Source organism: Podospora bellae-mahoneyi, chromosome 5 (assembly GCF_035222275.1).
Source record: "Podospora bellae-mahoneyi strain CBS 112042 chromosome 5, whole genome shotgun sequence".
In the NCBI taxonomy this organism is placed as follows: domain Eukaryota; kingdom Fungi; phylum Ascomycota; class Sordariomycetes; order Sordariales; family Podosporaceae; genus Podospora; species Podospora bellae-mahoneyi.
In genome coordinates this window covers 2,809,989-2,832,358 of record NC_085884.1, presented here as the reverse complement: position 1 = coordinate 2,832,358, position 22,370 = coordinate 2,809,989, and the positions used below count along the sequence as shown (strand labels likewise).

General features: G+C 53.8%; 9 protein-coding genes across 9 annotated transcripts; 4 read left to right on the top strand and 5 right to left on the bottom strand.

Moving 5' to 3' along the window:
* Nucleotides 1–314: 314 nt before the first annotated feature.
* On the bottom strand, nucleotides 315–1,974 carry QC761_506960 (uncharacterized protein; the record flags this gene model as incomplete). Its single annotated transcript, XM_062879916.1, has 2 exons — nucleotides 315–1,831; nucleotides 1,899–1,974. The coding sequence occupies 2 exons, from the start codon at nucleotides 1,972–1,974 to the stop codon at nucleotides 315–317; spliced, it is 1,593 nt and encodes a 530-aa protein (XP_062731208.1).
* Nucleotides 1,975–2,489: 515 nt separating this feature from the next.
* Nucleotides 2,490–4,982, top strand: QC761_506970 (uncharacterized protein). The gene is made up of 4 exons (XM_062879917.1): nucleotides 2,490–2,769; nucleotides 2,826–3,203; nucleotides 3,262–3,912; nucleotides 3,965–4,982. The coding sequence occupies exons 1-4, from the start codon at nucleotides 2,666–2,668 to the stop codon at nucleotides 4,830–4,832; spliced, it is 2,001 nt and encodes a 666-aa protein (XP_062731207.1). The 5' UTR covers nucleotides 2,490–2,665; the 3' UTR covers nucleotides 4,833–4,982.
* Nucleotides 4,983–5,854: 872 nt separating this feature from the next.
* Nucleotides 5,855–7,209, bottom strand: TVP38_2 (Tlg2-vesicle protein; the record flags this gene model as incomplete). Its single annotated transcript, XM_062879918.1, has 4 exons — nucleotides 5,855–6,521; nucleotides 6,582–6,694; nucleotides 6,759–6,945; nucleotides 7,018–7,209. The coding sequence occupies 4 exons, from the start codon at nucleotides 7,207–7,209 to the stop codon at nucleotides 5,892–5,894; spliced, it is 1,122 nt and encodes a 373-aa protein (XP_062731206.1). The 3' UTR covers nucleotides 5,855–5,891.
* A 687-nt stretch (nucleotides 7,210–7,896) lies between these two features.
* On the bottom strand, nucleotides 7,897–8,163 carry QC761_506990 (uncharacterized protein; the record flags this gene model as incomplete). Its single annotated transcript, XM_062879919.1, has 1 exon — nucleotides 7,897–8,163. The coding sequence occupies one exon, from the start codon at nucleotides 8,161–8,163 to the stop codon at nucleotides 7,897–7,899; it is 267 nt and encodes an 88-aa protein (XP_062731205.1).
* A 427-nt stretch (nucleotides 8,164–8,590) lies between these two features.
* Nucleotides 8,591–11,419, top strand: QC761_507000 (uncharacterized protein; the record flags this gene model as incomplete). Its single annotated transcript, XM_062879920.1, has 3 exons — nucleotides 8,591–9,142; nucleotides 9,203–11,066; nucleotides 11,130–11,419. The coding sequence occupies exons 1-3, from the start codon at nucleotides 8,837–8,839 to the stop codon at nucleotides 11,417–11,419; spliced, it is 2,460 nt and encodes an 819-aa protein (XP_062731204.1). The 5' UTR covers nucleotides 8,591–8,836.
* A 935-nt stretch (nucleotides 11,420–12,354) lies between these two features.
* Nucleotides 12,355–14,347, top strand: QC761_507010 (uncharacterized protein; the record flags this gene model as incomplete). Its single annotated transcript, XM_062879921.1, has 4 exons — nucleotides 12,355–12,866; nucleotides 12,926–13,387; nucleotides 13,459–13,962; nucleotides 14,042–14,347. The coding sequence occupies 4 exons, from the start codon at nucleotides 12,355–12,357 to the stop codon at nucleotides 14,259–14,261; spliced, it is 1,698 nt and encodes a 565-aa protein (XP_062731203.1). The 3' UTR covers nucleotides 14,262–14,347.
* A 549-nt stretch (nucleotides 14,348–14,896) lies between these two features.
* QC761_0082330 (uncharacterized protein) lies at nucleotides 14,897–15,307 on the bottom strand (the record flags this gene model as incomplete). Its single annotated transcript, XM_062872864.1, has 1 exon — nucleotides 14,897–15,307. The coding sequence occupies one exon, from the start codon at nucleotides 15,305–15,307 to the stop codon at nucleotides 14,897–14,899; it is 411 nt and encodes a 136-aa protein (XP_062731202.1).
* A 219-nt stretch (nucleotides 15,308–15,526) lies between these two features.
* On the bottom strand, nucleotides 15,527–15,994 carry QC761_507015 (uncharacterized protein; the record flags this gene model as incomplete). Its single annotated transcript, XM_062879922.1, has 1 exon — nucleotides 15,527–15,994. The coding sequence occupies one exon, from the start codon at nucleotides 15,992–15,994 to the stop codon at nucleotides 15,527–15,529; it is 468 nt and encodes a 155-aa protein (XP_062731201.1).
* A 1,439-nt stretch (nucleotides 15,995–17,433) lies between these two features.
* QC761_0082310 (uncharacterized protein) lies at nucleotides 17,434–21,205 on the top strand (the record flags this gene model as incomplete). The annotated part of the gene is given in 3 exon segments (XM_062872863.1): nucleotides 17,434–19,009; nucleotides 19,409–20,186; nucleotides 20,203–21,205. 3 exon segments carry the CDS (start codon nucleotides 17,434–17,436, stop codon nucleotides 21,203–21,205), a joined length of 3,357 nt encoding a protein of 1,118 aa, XP_062731200.1.
* Between the last annotated feature and the right edge of the window lie 1,165 nt (nucleotides 21,206–22,370).

The following is a 22,370-nucleotide window of genomic DNA, read 5'->3' as shown; positions in this document are numbered from 1 at the left end:
AACATAGAGCACCTCGTGTTCAATAAGGTACCTCCTATCTTCCAATTCCAGCTTTGAGGTACCTGCATGTATTGAGCTTTTATTTCGCCACCCTTGCTCATTCAGCACCTTGACACTCAAAAGGGAAAAAAACACCACAACATTCATTTCGTCAGACCCCCTGAACGCCTGAATTCACACAGACAGCGCCGCAATGCACGTTCATCACCAAGATATAAACCCACGGCGCTTTTTAATCTTCAAAAAGTACGCTTCCTTGTTATTTCTCTAACCCAAAACGATCATCAAATCATCATGTAAAAATACATTACAAATTACAAACAAAACAAAATCGCCGCCACACTAGGCATAACCCACCACAGCGACCTCGAAGCAACAAGCTTCCTCCCCGCCGCCGTCGCCACCGTCGTAGTAGGCAGCGACGTCACCTCAACAGGCGGCTCATCGTCAGGCGCACCTGTCGTTGCTGTCGGCAAACCAGTCTCTCCCGGCTGTGGAATAATAGTGTCCGTGGGGAGTATGGTAAAAATGTTTGAACTTTCACCACCCGATGGCTCCGGGACCATTCCTGTCTCTGTGGGGAGAGATGAACCATCCGTGTTCGTGGGCGCAACGACAACCGTGCTAGTCGATGTACCACCGCTAGCCCCCGTTGTGGCAATCGTCGTCGCTGAGACGATATTTCCATCCTCGTCGCGGTACTCGATCACCAGCGCTCCCGTTGTCACGGGGGGTGGCGGTGGTGGTGGAGGGGGAGAAGTCTCAACCACAGGAGGGGCAGTCACCGTGATCGGCTCGGCGGTAACCACGACGGTCGACGGGCCGAGAAGTCCAGTGGTGGTTGGGACTGCATAGGGGGGGTCGAAGAGACCGAACCGGCCGCAGGCGTTGCAAGGGTAGGCCCAGGATCGGACTTGGCTGGGGGCTGCAAGCATGGGGTCGCAGTCCCTCGGGATGGTGGCGATGGCGGTCGGGTTGTAGGTTTGCGGGCAGTTGGTTCCCAGGTCGGCGAGGGTGAGCTGCCTGGTGGCGTTGGAGCCACGGGCGATGGTGGAGACTTCGTAGAGGTCGAGAGGAAGGATCCAGTTTGTTGTGGAGGGTTCCACGCGCTCGCCTAGGGTGTTGACGCCCTGGGCGGAGGGGATGTACATGTAGACCGAGGGAGAGGTGAAGGTGTAGGACAGCGAGGGGTCGACATAGGTGGTTGGATAGGTGTACGGCCTGTCCGTGGGCCAGTAGTAGAGGTGGACGCTGGCGGCGGAGATGGAGCATGACTTTGGGCAGGGGTCATAGGTGGTCGTGTAGACAGTTCTGGTGATAGTGGTCGAGTCGGTGTCAGTTGTTGTGATTGTGACTGCATCAGTGTCCGTAGTGGTGATGGTAACGGCATCTGTATCGGTAGTGGTAATGGTGACAGCGTCTGTGTCTGTCGTTGTGATTGTTACGGCATCTGTGTCTGTCGTTGTGATTGTTACGGCATCTGTGTCTGTCGTTGTGATTGTTACGGCATCTGTGTCAGTCGTTGTGATGGTGACAGAGTCCGTGTCGGTGTCGGTGATGGTCACGGAGTCGGTATCGGTGTTTGTGATGGTAACAAGGTCGGTGCCGGTGTTGGTGATAGTGACCAAGTCTGTGTCTGTGTTGGTGACAGACACGGTATAGTTGAGCGTCACAGTCGTAGACTCGTAACAAGTGTTGGTTTTTGTAATGTTGACGATGTAGTCAACAAACTGTGTCTTTTGCACCACCGTTGTGTTGTACACCGTCACACTGGCCGTGCATTGGGGGTCGTAGATTGTAGTGCTATCAACTCTGAAGCGAACGTCGTCCCCTTGCTCCACTGTCAGTTCTTGTGCTACTTTTGTCGAGTTGGATCTATAGTTGGGTGTTGTGCTTACCATCATCATCTCTAGAGGCTACAACATTCGGGATCAGCAGCCCCAAGGGCGCTAATGTCTTCAAAGACGACAGCATGGTTGACCCTTGACCAACAACGTTGGCGTTGGTTGAACGAGCGAAAGGCAACGAATGTCGAAGCACTTGAAGAGCTCTGGCAGAACCACGGGAAAACAGGAGATGGGTCAGTCATTTATTCCAAAGGTCAAATCCCATGCAGGGTACCATAGCCCTGCCACCGTCTGCCACGCATGCCACGTCCTGGCCATCCGGTTCCCGAATTCTCGACATCTTGTTTTGAGCGCTGTCAGGCCCAATCCGGCATCGATGCACCTGCAGGTCTGCCAGGAACCTGGACATGCTGCGGGGACCTGGCTTGACAAGTGGAAGCCAAGGCAGTGGAGCTTCTGGAAGAGGCAAGTGGTTGGCTCGTCGGTTTTGTTGATTGGGTGTGGAGGGTTGCATTGACGATAGACGGCAGGGGGTCCGCTGCGGGGTGACGTCTCTGACTTGGGACCACGCCCCTGACAACACTCGCCCGGTTCTCACGTCATGGGGTGGCATCCCGGTGTTGCGAATGTCTGGGTTCATCAAAAGAAGTCGTCAGCGATCATCAAGGGTAGAAGGCGAAAAAGTAGTGCGCCCACGAGAATTTCGGCGAGATGTTATTGTTTGCTACCCTCACAGATATGACAACTTGACCTGGCCCTTTTACAAAGGGAAAATGAACGACCTTTAGTACGCTATTCTGTGTTCATATAATTTCAAAATGCGCCCCTCAAAAGGCCTATTTGCAGGTGCCTTCTTGATTGACAAGACAGCTGCGCAAAACGACAAGCCAGGCCCTCTTGTAATTCCTGGTAGTCAGTACTTGTACGTTCCAGTCTCGCAACGTCTTGCCAAAATTATCACTACTGACACAAAACCAGCGAAGGTAACGATGGCCCATGGAGCACATTCGATATCCGGGTCGGCACACCGGAGCAGTTCATCAGGGTGCTCCCTTCAACAGCATCACCCCATACACTAGTGCCACTAACAGAACTTGCCTGCTCACGAGAGGCATTTGGCACCATACCTCCCGACTGCGCCGTTTCAAGAGGCAACTTGTTTGACCCCAACGAGTCCTCGACCTGGCAAGACATAGGCCAATACGGGATCAACCATGACGGCGTTGGACTTGGGGCGCATCTTGGGTACGATGTGGGAGTTCAGTTTGGGCTGGAAAAGTTGGGACTGGGGCTCAACGGGCCTGAGTTTGACGATCAGACAGTGGGCATGATAGCTGCTCCAGAGCCGTTTTATCTGTATGTGATCCGTCCTCTTGAAAGAACTGATGTGAAAGCTAACATTGTTCTCTTTCAGGGGCATCTTTGGTCTCAGCAATCAGCCCATGAATTTCACTTCCTTGGCCAACACCTCATCGCCATCCTTCTTGACGACCCTGAAAGACCAAAAGAAAATTCCAAGTCTCAGCTACAGCTACACAGCCGGGGCGAAATACCGGCTGAAACAGGTCTACGGTCAATTAGTGTTCTCCGGATATGACACGTCTCGATTCAGGGAGAATTCGGTGTCGTTTTCTTTGGCAGAAGACATCACCCGAGATCTGGTGGTTGTGGTCCAGTCCATCAGCTACAGCGGATCCAACTCTGCCACCCTCCTTAACGAACCCATCGAGATGTTCATCGACTCGACAGACCCCAACATCTGGCTGCCAGAAGAAGCTTGTGAAGCGTTTGAGGAAGCGTTTGGACTGCAACTCGATGAGGAATCAGGTTTGTATCTTGTGAACGACACACACAGAAACAGACTCCTCGACTCGGACGCACAAGTCTCTTTCAGACTTTCTGATGTCAGGTCGGGCGGAGACACCGTAACCATTGTCCTCCCCTATGCCGCGTTTGACCTGACAGCCGAGGCTCCTCTGGTAGCCAACACCAGCCACTACTTCCCCTTGCGACGAGCCAACAGCTCCTCGCAGTACACACTCGGCCGAACATTCCTACAAGAAGCGTATGTCCCCCAGCTTCTCACCTCCAAAGAGATCAAGACTAACATTCCTCAGCTACCTCTCCGTAGACTACGAACGCAAAGCCTTCAACCTCTCCTCCTGCATCTGGAACCAAGGCGCCCAAGAAACCATCATCCCCATCACCTCCCCCGACGACCCAAACGCCGACCTCGACCCATCCAGCAACTCCTCCTCAGGCAGCTCCAACCTCAGCACCGGCGCCATAGCCGGCATCGTCGTTGGCGCCGTCCTCGGCGCCGGCCTCATCGCAGGCGGCATAGCGCTTTGCTTCCTCCGCAAACGTAGAAAATGGATCGGATCAACCTACGCAGCCAAGGAGCCCGAGCCGGACGAGTCAGTCCTCAAGGGACCCGTCTTCAACTCGCCCTCCTTCAGGCACGCGTCAGAGTCGACGATGCAGAACGGATCCAGCTCGGTGCCCTTTTCAGCAGCGGACGTGTCCGGCGCGAAGTCAACGCCTACGACGATGGGCCACTCGCATTCAGGGTCGGGGCCGAGTCCGGGCATGGTGACGGGGGTGTCCGCCAATGAGACTGGGACGTCGGGTGGCACTGTGGAGTTGGATGGGGATGGTACGGCGGTCAAGCCTAACACGGAGCTTGACGGGAAGGAGGTGCAGAAGCCGCTGCCGGCTGTGGCAGAGAACCCGCCGGGTGTGTTTGAGCTTCCTGGGGTCAAGGCTGGGGCGGACAGCGGGAGTAAAGCGATGGAACCGCAGCAGGAGCAGCATCGGGCACCTTCAACGGTTGGGTCTTTGCCGTCGGTCGATGAAGGAAGAGATAGAACCCCTTCACCACTAACGTCTACTGTCGGACCCAACTGGAGGCCTGGGAGGGTGAGCATGATGGAACCGGTGTCGCCTGACACACCTGTTGGGAGACCTTCGGATCGGCCATTTTAGGTTTTGGTCTTGCTAGACGGAATACATGCTCGGAAACAGCAGCCATATGACACTCTTTTCTGTAAAAATAAGCGTAATAATGATGAAACATAGCCCCTATCAACCAGCAACCTCTTCCACTTTCGTCTTCCTATCCTCCCCCACCACCCCAACAACCCCCCACAACCCCCATCAAACACCTCGTGTCAACAACCCCACCCGCGACACTCGTCGCTGTAGTGCTCACCCCCATCGCCGTAGTCACCTCCAAACCTCACCCCCAAAGCACTAATACACTCCCTAACCTCACCAGCCACCAACCCCACCAACCTCGTTATTAACCCCCTCACACCTACCCGCCAACCGAACCGCCTGCGGCACCAGAACAGCCCTCCACGCGCTCCTCGAAGGGCTAAACTCCTCATACCGTAACCTAACCTCGCCAGTTTCCCTCGCAATAGCCTCCTCCATCTCTCTGTTGATATTCGAGGACCTGGTGCACAAAGCGGCAACATCAACGCCGCCAAGGCGAGGAAGGCGAGGAGCTTCATTTGTTGATTGGATTGTTGATATATCGTATAGAGGTGTGGTGATGTTGAACGGTTGATGGCGGATCCTCAGTTGTTCTGCTTCCCTTCTGTTTTACACCATCGTGAACCCTCTGACTTCGATGAAGTTACGAAATCATTAGAAGAGCCAAGAAGACCTCTTTTGATGATGCCATCACCAAAGGGCACCAGCGAACAGTCTTGGCTTTGCACAGCCCAGTCAACACAGGCCAGGATGTCGGTAATGTACTTGCATATCTCTATCTGCAATAGATCCCAATCTCGAGTGTTATTGGAACCATAGGTTCGATAAACGAAGCCCTGTTGAGAAGAGCTCAAAGCTCTGCCCTCTGGCCAAGTCCACTTGGCAACGCTGGAAATACGTGGCCCCTGCCCCTCAGCAATTCAACAAATCATCACCGCCAGAAAAACATCACCTGACGCCCATGCACTACTGTTTGCCCTTTGTTTCACTTCAACCTTTATATCCAAACTCAAGGTAACATGGCGCATTTTGATGCAACACCATCCCTCACACCCACTGAAACCCTTTTGCCGGTTGCTGCCCAAAGTACTCGTTTGGCGGCGTTCCTGGACTATCGGGTGTGTTGACAGCCTCTGTCGTCCACCCGGATGGCGCAGTGGACGGTCCCTTGGAGGGTTCACCAAGCGGCGTGTGGTTTCCGGCGGCAGGACCTGGCATCGCGATGCTAAAGTCGTTCTGGGAAAGGGCCTCATACTGACTCGACCTGTTCAGAAACTTGTGTTGCGCCTCCCCCGTCCACGGATCACGAACCTCGCTTCTTTCTGGGTCCAAGACCCCATCCCCGGTATTGGCCGTGTCATCCATTATCGGCATTGCTAAAGCCTTTCTCCTTTCCTCTTGTTCCTCGATCAAGATCTTCTTAACAAACCGCATCTTGAAACCGATGTAGCCTGCCATGACAATGGTCAACACAAACGCGATACCAAACACAATGTTCTTGGGCGCGTCGTCCGGCTTGTCTTGGAGTAGGAGGACACCGAGATAGACGAGAAAGATCTGTTTCGGAAGCGTAAGGAACGTCGCAATGGCAAAGATCCAGAAGTTCACGCCGCACGTGGAAAAGACGGCGGTGGAAAAGTGGGTAGGTATCGCCGAGAAGCGAATAATCAGGACAATCTATACCGTCCACATGTTAGCCGCCTGATAATTCTAGTCTCAAGACAGGAAGCAGTATACCCAGAAACCCCCATCACGAGTGATGCGCGCCAGGGCGCCGTAGCTCAAGCTTGTCCTTTCGAGCTTCTCCGACTTTTGTCGAAATAGATACTTGAAGGCGAACCAAGTACCAACTGTGTTTGGGCCTGTCAGCATCTTGACACTGCCATCATCAGCCACGGCACGAATGCCACCTACCTTCTCCCAAAAAGGTGCCTGCCGCCACGATGCCGAAGCCGATCCATAATCCGTATACTACTCCGCACAGTAACGCAATGATTTCGTGGCCAAATAGAGGTGGAAACGATATCACGATGAGGATGACGATTGGTATTAGCCACCCGCCGGGTAGATGGCGCACTTTCTCGGCAAAGGGCCGAAGATGCTGGAGAGGATGCGCAGTCAGTATCTCTTGCTTGCCACCACATACATTGTCAAAATGTCGAATATCACCCACCTCAACAACCTTGTCGTGATAGATGGTAATGATGGCGGTCAGAATGATAATAACCACCAAGACCACCCACATGGCCAGGTACTTTGGGCGCAAAAAGAGCCTCTTCCAGTTGACGGGCTGGTAATCTGTTTCTGAGGGGGGCAAACCGCGTGGCGTCTTGGGCGGTACCATCTCGATCTCGTCGGGCCCCATAGCCCCGGGCGAAAGGGGTTATCGATGTGGTGGTAAAATGGTTGCAGCGTGAGTGAGGCGGTGGCGGCGACGGCGGCGGCGGGGGAGTGTTGACGACGAGTCGTTGGTGATGGTCTTGTCACACGACGACAGCACTGGTTGTTGAGAGGGTGCTGAAGCTGTCGAGGATGGCTGGTAAGACTGGAAACAGAGAAGAGAAGCTGTGGTAGGTTGCAATGGCTGGGAACTTATTCCTACGTCACCCACGTTGCGCTTATGGCCGTTGCGGTCCAAGAGAAAGGGGAGCAGGCGCAAACTATAAATTGCCGTCCGTGTCTGGTTCATGTCGGCCGCTAGATGGGAGACACCTTGGTCGAAGCTTATTTTGAGTGAGGGACTCGGGTAGCTCGGGGGTACTGCTCCCGTTGCTTGCTTAACGCCAGCTCATTTGGACCGTTCTTTGTGCCTCTGTCATTTGGCCTGGTGGTGCCCCTGATGCTAGTATTGTGCAACGTCTTTGTCCTTTTCACTGACCTCTCCTGTGCTTCAGCCATTGGTCCACACTGACGTGGTTCCAGGTTGCGTCACTCCCGTCTGGGGCTTGATTCCACGTGGTGGTGGTTGAGACAGTCTCCGCCGTTGTTGTCCCTACTCTTCGGATGATGCCTCAGCAAGACGTCCAATCCCCATGTTGATCCTCCACCGTATTCACTGCCTACCACCACAAGGCTTGATGGCTCGGGAAGCTTGATCTCCAACTAACATCTTGGCCCACTTGGAGCTCCCATCATCACCAGGACCGGCCTGCTTCGTTGCTCTGCTGGTTGCTCTCCCGGTTGGTGGCCCCCCCCCCCAAAACTTCACCTGGCCCGTGCGAGTGAATGCAGCGGCGCACTGGCCACCACTGCCGAGTATATATTCTCGACTTCTCTGCCAGAATCCCAATCTTTTTTTTCTTTTTTTTTTTTTGCTCATGTCGACAATACTTCAGAGAATCATTTCTATAGTAGTCGTCCTCTTTTGTATTCCCCAAAGGAACCACAGATCCCACCCGGGATGATGAACGATATCCTCGACACCTTCACAGTGAGGCCCTTTTACTTCCGCTATTTTTTCTGCCTGGCACTCTTGCTGGAATTTGGAACAGAAAGTGGCGATGATCGATCTATACCCCGTATCTCGAGGACTTGCCTTTGGGCGCTCGGATGGGGTGGGTGTTTGATGGAAGTTTGACCGGCTCTGTTTTTTTATTCATTGCGCTCTTGGGCATTTGTCTGGGACGTGAGGAAGATTCTCACCATATACCGGGACTGGCATCAAAAACAGATCGCAATTCTCATTCACCCATCTGCCTGCCGATGCATGTCGACGTTGATGCACCCCAGGCGCCACTCCATCTGTGACAGGGCCGAGGCCCCACAGCGCCCTACCATCTGTGCGCTAGGCAGGGGCCTGGTTCTTGTGTCCAGGCATCTGTGGGGCATCACCCCAGGGCTCCATCTTCTGCCTGGAACAACACCACGAAAGCTGGAGCGCTTCACCGACATTCTGTTAACTATTAAACTTGGTGTTCTCCAGCGTCTTGTCTCTGTCAAATCTCCGTGTTTATTGTCCTCTTTACCTACAGCCTGTATATGATTTTGTCACCATGATTGAGATCGAAAACGCCGAGGTTGACGAGGTGGAGGAGGTTCACCAGCGATGCTTTCTGCTTTCCGGCAAATGTGTGGCCTCCACTGAGCCGACCTCTGCGACGGGCGGGGACTTTGTTATTGTCGAACCCAAGCCGAGCAGTTTTGTCTTGGTTCATGTGGAAGATGAGCATGGCAACACCGGCTTCCCTGACCAGCGCTGGCCGCTGTCGTTGGGACAGTTCAAGGCTTTGGTTATGCTTTCCCCTGGCCTGAACAAGATCACTGTGACATCGGGGAATGATGCCGCCAACGCGGTTGAGGTATGTTCATCTCCAATTGTTGGTGTTTCTCATGAGTTTTGCCACTGACACAGCAACTAGCTATCCCTTCGGTACACCCCTCTCCTCCAAGTACCGCCTCTTCATCTCGCCATCCTGGTAGCAAAGGATTCACCCCTCCTCATCGACTGCCCACCAGCCAAGTTTGGCGACATTTCCAGCACTCACTCGAGTCTCGATGCCGCCATTTCCAAGCTACGTGTGGCTGCTTACATGTGGCAAGCCTTGGCCGCCGACAACATCTACTGGGAAGGGCTGCCTCGCCAGTCGTTTCGAATTGAAGAGGAATATTCCCGCGACACCCTCAGCAGGCACGCCCAGCAGCAGTCTTTTGGCAAGCAGCAGGTCATGGGTTCCGTTCCCCGGATCCACGTCATCCGCACCGAGAAGACGATCTCCCAGTTACGCGACGTTGAGGCTGAGATGGAAGCGGGAAAATCAAAGGCAGGCCAGGAGCAGCGACACAAGGATTTGTACCGAATTATGTCCAAAGCGGTCAAGAACTCGGGCGGTCCTCTCCACCCAAACAACAAACCGGTCATCGCGGCCCTGCTTCTGGACGCGCACTTTGATGAGAAGCTGGGAAGGACCCTCCCAGACGCCCTTTTCTCCATCCACAAATCAGATGGCCTCTCGCTGGCCATGTCAGGGAGTCAGTCGACCTACTCGTGGCCCCGGTTCATGGATGAGATTCCAGACTGCCTCCTTGACCCGACACCTGTCGGGGACGCAGTCAGCAGGGAACGTTGTGAGCGGCCTATATGCATGTGGGAAGCTTGCTCCGTGAGCCAGGGACGGTTTTACAAGGAGATCATCCGGGCGTTTAACCCTTCGGCGACCAAGCCTCATTTCATCACCAGCAATGACTTGAAGTGGGCATTCAAGCATTCTTGGTGGGGTTACTTTCAATGGCCAGAGCATTTTCTCTCGCGCGCGTTGCGCTGTGCGGGTGAGGATGAAGAAAAGGAGCCGAAGCCGGTCCGATCAGACGTCACGCAGACTGGATACTACCAGATTCAACTCAAGGACGCGCTTGTTCTGCGCAATAGCGCGCCCGAGTTTCAGTTACCGGGCTATGTGACCTTGCCAGAGGGCGCACCTGAGATTTGTCCTTTGGTAGAGGACACTGTGGACGGCCGCGCTGCTCAAAATGTTGAGATCAAGTGCGATGCTGGGCTTGCCAGTGTTTGGGTTTGCAGCAAGAACATGTCTATCAGCGATGGTCTCACCTACCCTGGCGAGCCGCTCAAGAGTGTGAGATTCTCACTGCGAGAGTTCACGGAGCGGTTGGGCCCTCATGTCAGCGAAGAGGAGAGGATGGCGACCGGCGGGTTGGATCGGATCGAGGCGCTGGGTATGAATGGGGAAAAGTCTACGTTTCATGACATCTCGACTTGGATGAGGTTGCGAGCGGCTGAGTACATCGATGCAGGTATTCCCGGGACCGACCTTCGCTTCACGAAAACGGCCGTTGGGTCGAACGCCGAGGAGGAGGAACGTTCGAAAGGACAGTGGGGCATGAATCATGATTGGAAGTGGACTGTTTTGCTGAAGAGGCGGAGCAAGAGGAAGGGCACCAAGTGGTATGGGACGATTGTGAACGCCACCATGATTGATGTCAGGGTCGGGTGCGCGTTGGACGGTGCCTATGTCTATTACGAGGATGGGTCAAAGGTGCCATGCGGCCCAAGGTTACTCCCTTCGACACAGATGGGAGGACATCAGGCGCGGAAAATGGCGATCCCACCTGGAGTTGAAGTCACCAAGGTGGCCGTCTCCAAGGCTCTGAAGAACCACGACGTCTTAAAAGGCCTGAGAGTGTGGTTGTCTAATGGCCAGGCAAGAGGTGGCTTGAATCTTCAGAGTTTTGCGTCGCATTTGGAGCTGCATGAGGTCAAGGTTCTTGGTAAGCTTCATGGCCGCCCCCTGCGTGGAGGCTGAGAAAGAAAACTAACAATCGCCTCTACAGAGCCACCAGCGAATCACAAGATTGTCGGATTCTATGGTACGAGTGGGTCTTGGGGCATGTGCCAAAAATTTGGCATCATGTCAATCCCAAGAGATGTTGAGTTGCCAGGCTCTGTCTACGACATGGAAGAGTTTCAGAATCTTCCTCTTGATCATTACGCCGAGAAGCAGGCAGATGAGGCGGGGTGGGAGGGCGAGGTGGATGAGATGGACGAAGATATGGAGGAGGACCCTGACACTGGGTATGATGAGGAGTGGGATGAGAGAACGAGGAAAATATATGGGAAGTAAAGGGTGTCCGAGAATCTGGGTGTTTAGAGCAATCACCATTGCATTCCCTCTTACTCTTTGGCCAAGGTTTGACATCTTGAACCAGTTGAAAGTTCCCACATGCTGAACGCTCAATGTATCAGGTGCCGTCCGTCATGGAGCCACCGTCAAGCCTTGGAACTCTCGCGACGCCGCAGCCGGTAAAGTTTTCTTCACTGGCTTAAACGTCAAAAGAAAGAAAAAAACATATGACACCCACTTCGAACTGGACTCCTCAACTCCAACAAGATCACTGCGCAGACGTAAACTTCCTTGACAACCCCGGGCACAAAGAAAGAACTACACCAAACCCCATACAATGCACCTCCTGTTCGGGAGATGGCACACCTTTTGCCTTCTAATCGTGCCACTTTGTTTGGCTGCATTTTACGTGGCTGCAAGCGGCATGATACTGGTTACCGGTGAGTCTTATCACTCTTGTGATTCAAGGCGCGCCCTTGGTCACTCAATGGTGACTGATAAAGTGGAAAATGTACAGCCAGATTCATTGATTTCATCCTCTCTCTCTACTCCTACTTCCACTGAGCACGCCTGCACCTTGTCTGCCTGCCTGCTCAACGGCCAGGACCGGGAAAAAGATATCACTCTTCCAAGTAGGTACACCATCTGACTCTCCCGTCAATGCCGGGCTATCGATCCGAACGCGATATTAAGCCCAATTTGCAAAAGGAAGCTCTCGAAGGACTTGGCAGGGGGGCCCGTGGATAATATAGAATGTGCCGGTGTGCCGCTCGACTTTACGGTGTGGCGGCCACGAGGGAAATCAAATGATGGACATGATGGAGCGGAGGAGGTGTGGTGATGTGGGTGCGAGTTAAATAGCCTGATCAATTCATCAATCACGTATGAGAAGAGGAATAGATTGGGGTCATATCTGTGAAATATAGTAATGTTGGATGCGTAGGTACCTACCTTTTACCTCGTGGGATAAATTGCCGTCGTGCGGGGTTTTGGGGTTGGTTCTCCTCACGTTCGTGGCGGGGAAGATAGGGGGTCGGGGAGGGTATATATCCATCCCGGGTTCTTTGTCTGATGATGGATTGTGGTGGTCTCGTCAATTGTGTCTTGTTCTTGGAGTGATGACGATGGCTCGTCTTTGGTTTGTTGGTGCAGCGGCTCTTGGGGTCTCGCTGGCTTCGGCGCAAGCGGTGATTTCTGCTCAGGGGTGCACGTCGAGATCGTTTACTATTCCGAGTTGGTTTGTCGAGGACCTTACTGCTACTGAAGGGGGGGCGTCGTTTTCGCTTTTGAACAGGGCGACGAACCAGACAGCTGAGTACACTTGCCAGGGGGGCAATTGCTCGGCGGAGGAAGAGATCGAGGACCTGGTTGCGTCGGTCCAGATCTCCGGGACGAGAGCGAGTGTTTCGGTCAACCAGACATGGTCTTGCAGTGACCGCACCCCCGAGTAAGTGTGGTGGTGATGCTTGACCGACAGATGAGAGGACTGACGTGGATATATCCTAGAACAAAGTTCACCGCCGCCGGAACAGCCTCCGTCCCCCTCACCGACGGCAAAGCAGACAGCTCCCCCCTCCTCGTCAAGGGGTCCCTCCTCCAACCTGTCGCCCTCACCCCCAAATACAACGAAGGCCCCACCGGCCACGACACCCCCGGGTGCCTCGCCAAGTCCGAAAACCCCAGCTGGGTCCTCTCACACGTCATCTGGGCCGACCAAGACGGCGACGAGATCACCTCGGTCAAAGAGCAGCGTCTAACCTTCATCCTCACCAACCTCGCCAATGGCTACGAGGCAAGCTGCATGTCCCAGGGCCCCGTAGCAACCAACATTTTCTGCGCCGGCACCGAGTTCCAATCCTTTACCATCGGCCGCTACAGCATCTCCACCGCAGTCCAGTTCGATCCAGCAACCTACAGCGTGACTGTAAGCCAGACTTGGTTCTGCGACGATCACAATCCAGCTAAGCCGTATTTCTCCCTTTTTTCCCCTCTTTTTCTATTCCTACCTTGGGTAACTAACAATGATGTTTTCAAAACAGCCTCCAAATCTCCGCCACCGGAACCCTCCCCCTCCCTCTCTCATGCACCACCGAGCCCATCCCCTCCTCGCCCACCCACCTCAAGAAATTCTGCACAGTCCCTACGACCGACTCGACCGTTTCCCTCACAGGCACCCTCGGCACGGTCGTCACCCTCCAGCCGTACTCCATCGAGGACCCCGTCCCTGCCACCCAAGACTCTTGCACCCTCTCCTCGATCTACAGTCCCAAATGGCAGTTTTCGTATTTCAGTACCTACAACGGCTCGATATCGTTTGAGATTATCCTCCAGACAAACAGGGGGTTTAGATACCCTAATCCCGTTTACCAGGGCAAGTCTGCCGGGGATGGGTGGTGGGAGTGCGAGATGGGGTATGATGGTGGTGCTCAGGTGCCCGAGGGGCCGTTGTGGCCATACAAATGCCAGTTTAGGTGGGATGAGGGGAGGAAGGAGTTGAGTTTGAGGGCTGAGTGGGAGTGTTTGGAGTTGGATGCCGAGAATCCGTGAGTTTTTTCTTTTTTTTTTTTTGTTGTTTTTTTCCTTTTCTTTTTGGCCATGATGCTTATGTTGGGTTCGCTTTAGGGTCCGCTTCTCGGGAGTGTCGACCGCCACCGTCAACAGCAACATTGTTTGCGAAAAGGTCGAGCATAGGGAGTACACCGACGAACCGCTCGGGGAAGGCGAGGAGCTGACGATTCCTGAGCCGGTGGGCGTGGTCGACTATTGCTACACTGAGAATCCGAGTTATGCCTGGGTTGGGGACATTAAGGATGTCACTTGGACTTCGGGGAAGAGTTTGTGAGGAGAGAGGTGTAGACACGGCTGTGTGTATTGACCAAGACGTCTAATCTAAATACATGCAAAGATCTGAATAGACGTTCCCCAATCCAATCTCCAACACAAGACTCAAGATTCACTCAAAGTCAAGTCAATGCCCAGCTTCTCCATTTCAACCTTCAGATTGTTGATCTGGTTGTCGAACTAACTCTCGTCCCGGATTTTCGCAGCTCGTGCCCTCTCATCAACGTCTTCAAGGACCACGTGTTTGAGGTTTGGGACATGTCTCAGTGTGACGTCCAGAAATTCCTGCGGCCCAAAGTGTCTTCTTCCGTGACACGCATTATCCGAATGTTGCGTGTACTCCAGAGTGTGGAGGTTAGGGACCATGGTGAACACGTTGGCCAGAAATCTATTTTTGGGTGGGTAAGTTTGTCAAGGACTCGCCCTTCACGACCCCCATCCACGTCATCGTACACCCCGGAGAGGGACATTTCTTGAATATTGGGTGCTGCTTGAATCAGGAGCAGAAGACGCCCAGGTCCCCATTCGCCCCGGTTGAAGCTCCAATGCCAGAATTGAACCCTCCTCAGTCTCGTCAGGGTGTTGGGAAGACAAAAGTGGAACGTGTTCCAATGATGCAACTGGGCCTCTAGGGGTTTACAGATTGGGGCAAAGACTTGCGAGCATGGCAGCTGCGAACTGATATGGCCTCTTTTTAAACATATACTCTGTTTCCCGGTCTGGATGGGCGTTTTCAATTCGCTCTTGAAAGTAGGTTTTGACGTCGGGCGGGCAGTCCACAGGTAACTGGACTTGTACCCTGGCGGAGCGAACATGTTGTGCAAGATCAGGGCGTTTGATGAGTGTCCGGATGAGCAGTGACCAAAAAGTCTGGATACACTCGAGATCGTGGTATAGGTGTTTTGTGCCAAAGTTGTTGAGAAGTCTGCATGTCAGGCAAACAGAAGCGAGGGCATGGGTGCACCGGTTGCCGAAGTTGCTGTCCTTGCAAAGCTGCTCAACGATCATTGTAACAAGCTCGAGAGGGAGATCCAGGAAGCCGGCCATTGTTGCGGCTGGCTGACGGGAGGTTGGAGGAGGAGATTGAAGGTGAGGGGTTGCAGGAACACTTCGGACATGGAATGCTACCGACATGTCCCCCAAAGCCACCAAAGGCTAGACACCCACGCAGCCATGGCCGAGGTGGGTTGACACCTCGCAAACTTTTGATCTTAGTCCTACCGAGGTATCTAAACACTTTCGTCCTCCAACGGCGTTATCCTGCACTCAATCCCTCGAGCCTTCAGTGCAGCATTCAATTCCACCAAGGCATCTTTCGTACACGCCCGGATGCAGGTGGTCGTCATACAATTCTTCCCATCTGCCAGGGCCCTCCTTCATCATCAGCATCCTAAGCTTCCGAGCATGGTTCAGAGTCACCCGCTGAAGGTCCTGGGGTGCAAACTGCTCATAGCCAATGCAGGCGTCCCCGGTCTCATACTTGAATATCTCGAGGTTTGGGCACAACTTGTAGATGGAATCCAAGGCTCCAGCCCCCACCATGGAGTGCCTCAGTTCCAAATAGGTGAGTTGGTTCAGCGTAAACTCAAGTTTATCGTCATCCTCCTGACTGAATGGTGAGATTATCCTGCTCTCAATGCTGGGAGCGGCCTGAAGAAGGTTTCGGAGACCAGCAAGACAGATTCCGCCTTCTGTATCGTACCACTCGAACGCAACCTTTTTCAACATCGACATCGTCTGAGCGCCCCAGAAATCGAAGGAACCTCCGGTGAGCCGGGCGCGATTGCTCTCCACGTTGGGACACAAAGATGTCAAGAGACTGACTAGATAGTTGCTCGCCCCAGTGCTGAATTCCCGTTCTTCCCATGGTGAGAATTTTCCGCCAGCCTCTACCCGCCGAGCTTGCAAAGCTTTCACCTGGTCCTGCAGATATCTTTCGACTTCTGGGTAGTCTGGTGTCGTTTTATAATCCCGGGTCACTATGTCTAGTGATCGGACATGTTGGCCAAGGTCACGGCGAGTAACCAGTGTTCGAAGGAGCAGCCACCACTGAGCTCCGAGTCGAGATCCGGGATGTAGTGGTACAAGTGCTTTGTGGCGAGATCGTTGAACAGCCTGGACGTCAAGCAGAGTGCGGCGAGCGTCTCATAATCAGCCTCGAGGCCAGTCTCCTCTCTGCCAAGATGGCTTCGCACCGTATCGTCAGACAATGGCAATCGGCGTGAGACGGAGGTGATCGACACCAGCAGAAATCCTCGGCAATCTTTGTAAGAAGCTCCACGGGGAGGTCCTGAAGACGGGCCATTACTGTTGTGTCGATACGTGAATGAGGAACAGTAACCGGGGTCTTGGTCCTCTTATGACAGGCTAGGTGCCTTTTTCTCTAGTGGTTTAGGCAGCACAGTGGGTGGGTCTTTGTAGGGTGCCATTCACAGGTTTGTTGGCGGGCACTTTTCCTGGCGGTGAATGTCGATGATGTGCGACAAGTTATTCCGGCCGCATGCCCTATATATCATGGCTAGTGTTTTGCTAGGTCTTCCTCTCCTGGTGAGCTGCTGCCACGAAGAAGTGACAAGGGCAGCACATATTCCCAAGGCTCCCTATTGCCGCTACAGCCTGGACCATGACAAAGCCGCTAAGCAATGTCTGCCGCAGACAAATTTCCCGAGGTCATCTTCACCTGGAGCCACTCGGTGGCCGGAAATGTTGTCAAGCCGTCTCACGTTACACAGCCGAGCCGTGAACCAACATGCATTACAACCTAACCTACCAAACCAAAACCAGAAGGATTATGCGCTCTCCGCGGTGTATTATTTGCCTCGGGCTGCTCGGAATTAGCAGCCCCCCGACAGGATCACTCTCCATGCTTCAATGACAACATGAACCTGCGCTGTGAGTTCCCTGAACATGCTCAATCAACCTCACCTCGACGCGTGGTGTAGAACTGCTTTTGGATGTGATAACGAGCCGCATGGAGGCGATGCACAGCCATATTTGCATGGAACTTTCAGCAGTCATATTCACACGGAACTTCGATCTGCCGTGTCAGTCGATCGCCATGGTGAGCGGATACCTGCCTACATGACCAGTCTATAAATTGAACCTCCTCCCTCTATTCCCAACTCTCATCATCACTTCACCACCGTACCAGCTTGACATCTCTCACCACCACCATGTCCCTTCACCTCTGCAACCCCACCACCTTCTCCTCCCTCCCCCTCCCCCTCTCCGCCTCCCTCCTCTCCCTTACCACCACCCCGGTAACCAACTACTCTGCCTCCGTCCCAGCCATCTACCGCCTCACCGCCCCCGCAATCGCCTACACCAACCTCTCCTTCTGCAACATCACCCTAACCTACACCCACCCAGGCCAAAACGACAGCATCATCATCGAAACCTGGCTGCCCGCCGCCTCATCATCATCCAACCTCACCACCAACCCCACCAACCCCTGGAACTCCCGCCTCCTAGCCGTAGGAGGAGGCGGCTACCAAGCCGGCCGCTTCGACCTCTCCTACGCCGGCATGCAAGGCGGCCTAGGAGAAGGCTACGCAACCATCACCACCGACGCCGGCCTCGGGTCCGACACCACAGCCCGTCGGTGGGCGCTGCTAAGCGAAGGAAACGTGAACTTGTATAACCTCCTCAATCTGGGGAGCGCAAGTCTTGGTGATATGGGCTTGATAGGTAAAGAAATCATCAAGGCTTTTTACGGAAAGGGGCCGGAATACAGCTACTTCAATGGGTGCTCCCAGGGCGGGAGGCAAGGGATGGTACTTGCGCAGAGGTTTCCGGGCTTGTTTGACGGGATTGTTGCCGGGGCGCCGGCGGTGTATTGGAGTGAGGCGATGGGCGGGTTTCAGTGGCCACAGGTGGTGATGAATGAGGGGGGGGAGTGGCCGTTCGGTTGTGAGGTTGATGCTATTGGGGAGGAGGCCACGAAGCAGTGTGATGGGTTGGATGGGGTGGTGGATGGGATTGTGCAAGAGGTGGAGGAGTGTTTGGGGGTGTTTGATCCGTTTGGGATGGTGGGGAGGGAGGTTGAGTGTGCTCAGTTGGGAGGGAGGGTGATCATGATCACGGAGGCGGCGGCCGCGGTGGTGAACAAGACTTGGCATGGGAGGGAGAGGGTGGATGGGAGGAAGGTATGGTATGGGCTTGTGCCGGGGAGTGATTTGACTGTGAACGGGTCTGGAATTGTGGCGACGAATTGTACCGAGGAGGGGTGTGTTGGAAGGGAAAACCCGCTTGGGAAGGACTGGTTTGAGTTGTTTGTTGAGAAGAGCTCGACGGCGGATGTTTCCAACATGACTCACAGGGAGCTGGATCGCTATGTGAAAGCCACCAAACAGGACTTTGCTTCTTTGCTCGAGACAGACGACACAGACTTGGCTGAGTTTAAGAGACAAGGCGGCAAGTTGATCAGCTGGCATGGGCTGATCGATCAGCTCTTGTCCCCCAAGGCCACCGAGCGGTATTATCAGGATGTGTCTGCCATTGTGTCGGAGACACAGGAGTTCTACCGACATTACGAAGTCCCTGGTCTTGAGCATTGCTTTGGCGGCCCGAGTGGAAACCCCCTCGAGCTGTTGGGACAACTGCGGGCTTGGGTCGAGCAGGGCATTGCTCCTGAGGCTTCGCCCGTGAATGTGACTAGGTTGGATGGCACGACTGAGGCTAGGGTAGTGTGCCCGTATCCTCAAAAGGCCAAATTCGATGCGTCTTGCACAGGGGTGGCGTGTTGGACCTGTGAGGATGCGATCCGCCCTCCGCTTTAGTACCTAGATTAAATTGCCAGGTACCTAGGTAGACAGCTCCAGGACTTGCCCTATTGTGGACGAGAATTTAGAGCCTGTAGTACAAATCAATAAATATGTGAACTAGTTGGTTTGACTGATCGCTACAACTTTTATCTACAGAGCTTTTCCGTCTGTCTGGGCAAATGTGGCTGGGTGAGTGAGTATGCCTGGGCGAATATGCCTGCCCATACCGTCGCGCATCATCCAACCATGAAGCCACGAAAGCAGCGGTCAACACAAGTGAGAGGGGAACCAGCACCGCCAGAAAAGATATACATTTTGTCGCTGCCGGCCGAGTTGCTGCTATCCATCGTATGGAGCGACTGACTTGACCAATACGACGTCCAAGCCCTGAGACTCAGCTGCCATGCCCTCGCCCCGGTCGCCGCCAGCCGGCTCTTCTTCCGCATCTACATATCCAAACTCATTGCCGACCGCGACGCGTTTCTCGCTATTTGCAACAGTCCTCACCTAGTTCAGCACGTGAGGGAAGTTGAGTGGCTTGAGATTTGCTACGCCCTCGGTGACTTTGGCAACAAAAACAAAACTATCCCCAAGATATACCTTGAGGACGGCAAGGAACTTGGCGTCCTCGACGGTCTACATCAGCACATGGAAACTGCATCTACATCCCTGTTCTGGCTATTCAACACCCCCGCACATCCCTCGCGGGATGGCGTCGACTATGATGCGATTACCGCTACGCGGGAAAATACTATTGCCTCGTTCCGTCCCATTTTCGAAGCAGCTGTCGACAATCTGCCCAACCTACAGACTTTCGTCTCACGTCCCATGACCTCGCAAAGGACTTTGTTCGATCTGGAGTATCCCATCAGCACTTGTCACCTTCAAACCCTCCAAAATGAGACTGAGGAGAACCCGGAAACAAATGATTGGCTTTTTCTCTTCCTCCTCCCCGTCATGGGTAGACCGGCATCGGCCGTGGCAAATCTGCGCTGGTATGACGAGTTCCCCAGCTGTACCTTTTCCCGCCCGTTCCCGGACTCGGCATTCAAGGGCCTGGAATCACTCGAGATAATCATGATGGAGTGGATGAGGAGGGGTTTTCCCGGCGATGCGTTGGCGGGACTAGAAACGGCACTGTTGAATGCAGCGCCAAAGCCTACGTCAGTTCAAGCTTAGCATGGACGTCGACTCAACGTCAGTCGAACACTATTCTCAAGCCTTGACTCTTGGAGGCACCATGCTCAAGTGGCTCGGCAACGGTCAATTCGCTCTGCGGTCCTTGAGCCTGTCCTCCATGATTCCCTCACCAGGCCCCTTGCCGCAACTCATCAAGGCTAACGCCACCTCACTGCGCCATCTATGCCTCGATAACATCCCTGTCTCTTCGCAACAGATACGAGACATGGCTCAAATCCAGGGGCTCCAGTTAGAGTCTATACATATAGTTCGGAATGAAGAGGTGGCGTATGGCGAAACCTCTCTGTTGGGGGACGTCTACGATGACACCAGTGATGGTGTCTCAGAGGTCGGGGACGAAGCCCTACTAAATCCCGAATCGTCAGGGTCTGGCAATGGCTTGCTTAGGACAGAGTTTGTCACGGAAGCTGCTCTGCTCCGATATTTGCGAGGTCAAGCACCTGTCAACGACGATGTACGGCGGGTATACGATGCGGTCAATCCCTACAACCGCGTCTTCATCTCCACACACACGAGAAGCGAAGACGACTGCGGCGCGAGCGAGAGAAGCTCGGAGGATGACAGCATCGAACACCGCCGGAGCACTGCGCCAAGATGGGCATGGGGACGATACTTTCACGTCCCCGGCCACAAAATCCGTGGCTTGGTATTTGCTTTCCCGGTCCCTGAGGGAGGAACGGTTCGTGGACATAAAACGGAACGGTGGAGTTTTATATCTCGCGACGGCCGGGTGGCATACGGGGATGACCCTTGGGAATGGTTTGAGGACTGGGATCCTGACGCTTGGGACCGAGAGGAGCCGCTGCCGTACTGCGCGGCCCTCGAGGAGTTTGCCAACTTGAAAGCCGACGCCGAAGGTTTGAGTCCGGAAGAGTACTTGGGAGAGCGTTGGGAGGCGCGGGGGTTGTGGCCACCCGAGGGGGCAATTCAGTATAACAGTATTGACAACCAGGAGAGCAAGACGCATCAAAGACTGCGATGATACAGTGCTTGTCTTGCTTCACCCAAGATACTGTGGAGGGACAGAAAATAGGGCAAGGTAGGATTGAATGGCACGTCACGGACACAATACTTAGGTTGTCTTGGAACGCCCTTTTGGATGACTTTATTTTGGTCAGACACCATCACGAGCCCAATTACATGCTCAAGTGAACTGCCTGGAATCCAAACTCAGCAAAAACAACAGGATACGCCCGTGACCTTTCTCCTCACTTTTGACTATGAACCATTCTCACTATGTCATTCTGTCTAGAATGTGTTTGATAATCTACATTCTATCCAACGCCAAAAAGAAAGCTTCAGTTCAGTTTCAGGCCGTCCAAAGATGCCTCTGTCGAAACTGTACTTGCAACATCATCCTCTGTCATGGAAGGCTGGACAGCAGAGGCACCTCCCGCTTTTTAGCAGCACCCCCCTTCTTCATTTTCGAAGCCTTATTCGACTTCAATGCAGCCTCCTCCTCTTTCAGCTTCTTGGCCTCCTCGCTGTCATATTTCTGTCGCCACTCCTCTGCTTTCTCGGGTTTGATTCGGGAGAAAAGATGCTGTGACAAACTGATCTCATGTCCCGGTCTGATGGAATCGGCAGTCCATTCCTCAGGAATAGGCAGTGCGTTGGCACGAAGCTGTGAGTTGATAGCCGCGGCTGTGGTGGGCATGTAAGGGGAAATGAGAGAGGTCAACAGGTGGACCAGATTGATTGCAAGACCGATGACGGCGGCGCATTTGGCAGGTTGGGTCTCGTACAGACTGTTGTCAAGTTTGCCTGGAGGAAGCCGTTTCCACGCTGATAAATCTGGAGCGCTGTCAACAGTCCGGCACGGAGCTTAACCCCGTCAAGCTCTTGGATGTATTGTGCCAGTAGCTGGTTGATATCTGCTTTGAATGCATTGAAGGAAGGCTCGCCATATTGTGTCAAGTCAGGCACCACATTGTTGAAGTGACGCGAGTTGATAAACTTGACGACACGGCTGACAAGGTTGCCTAGGTTCTTGAGGAGGAGATTGTTGTTGGCGCTGATGAAGCCGTCCCAGGTGGACTCGCTGTCGCCAGTCTCGGGCCTGCAGTAGAGGAGATAAAACCACCAAATGTCTGAGGCCACCTCAGTTTCTCTGGCAGAATCACCAAAGACGCCAAATCCTCGAGACT

What these genes read in the sequence shown, in the direction of transcription:
- QC761_506970 (XM_062879917.1), top strand. Translation starts at nt 2,666, where the DNA reads ATGCGCCCCTCAAAAGGCCTATTTGCAGGTGCCTTCTTGATTGACAAG. An exon ending in ATTCCTGGTAGTCAGTACTT is followed by an intron (nt 2,770 to 2,825) that starts GTACGTTCCAGT and finishes ACACAAAACCAG; the next exon opens with CGAAGGTAACGATGGCCCAT. An exon ending in GCTCCAGAGCCGTTTTATCT is followed by an intron (nt 3,204 to 3,261) that starts GTATGTGATCCG and finishes GTTCTCTTTCAG; the next exon opens with GGGCATCTTTGGTCTCAGCA.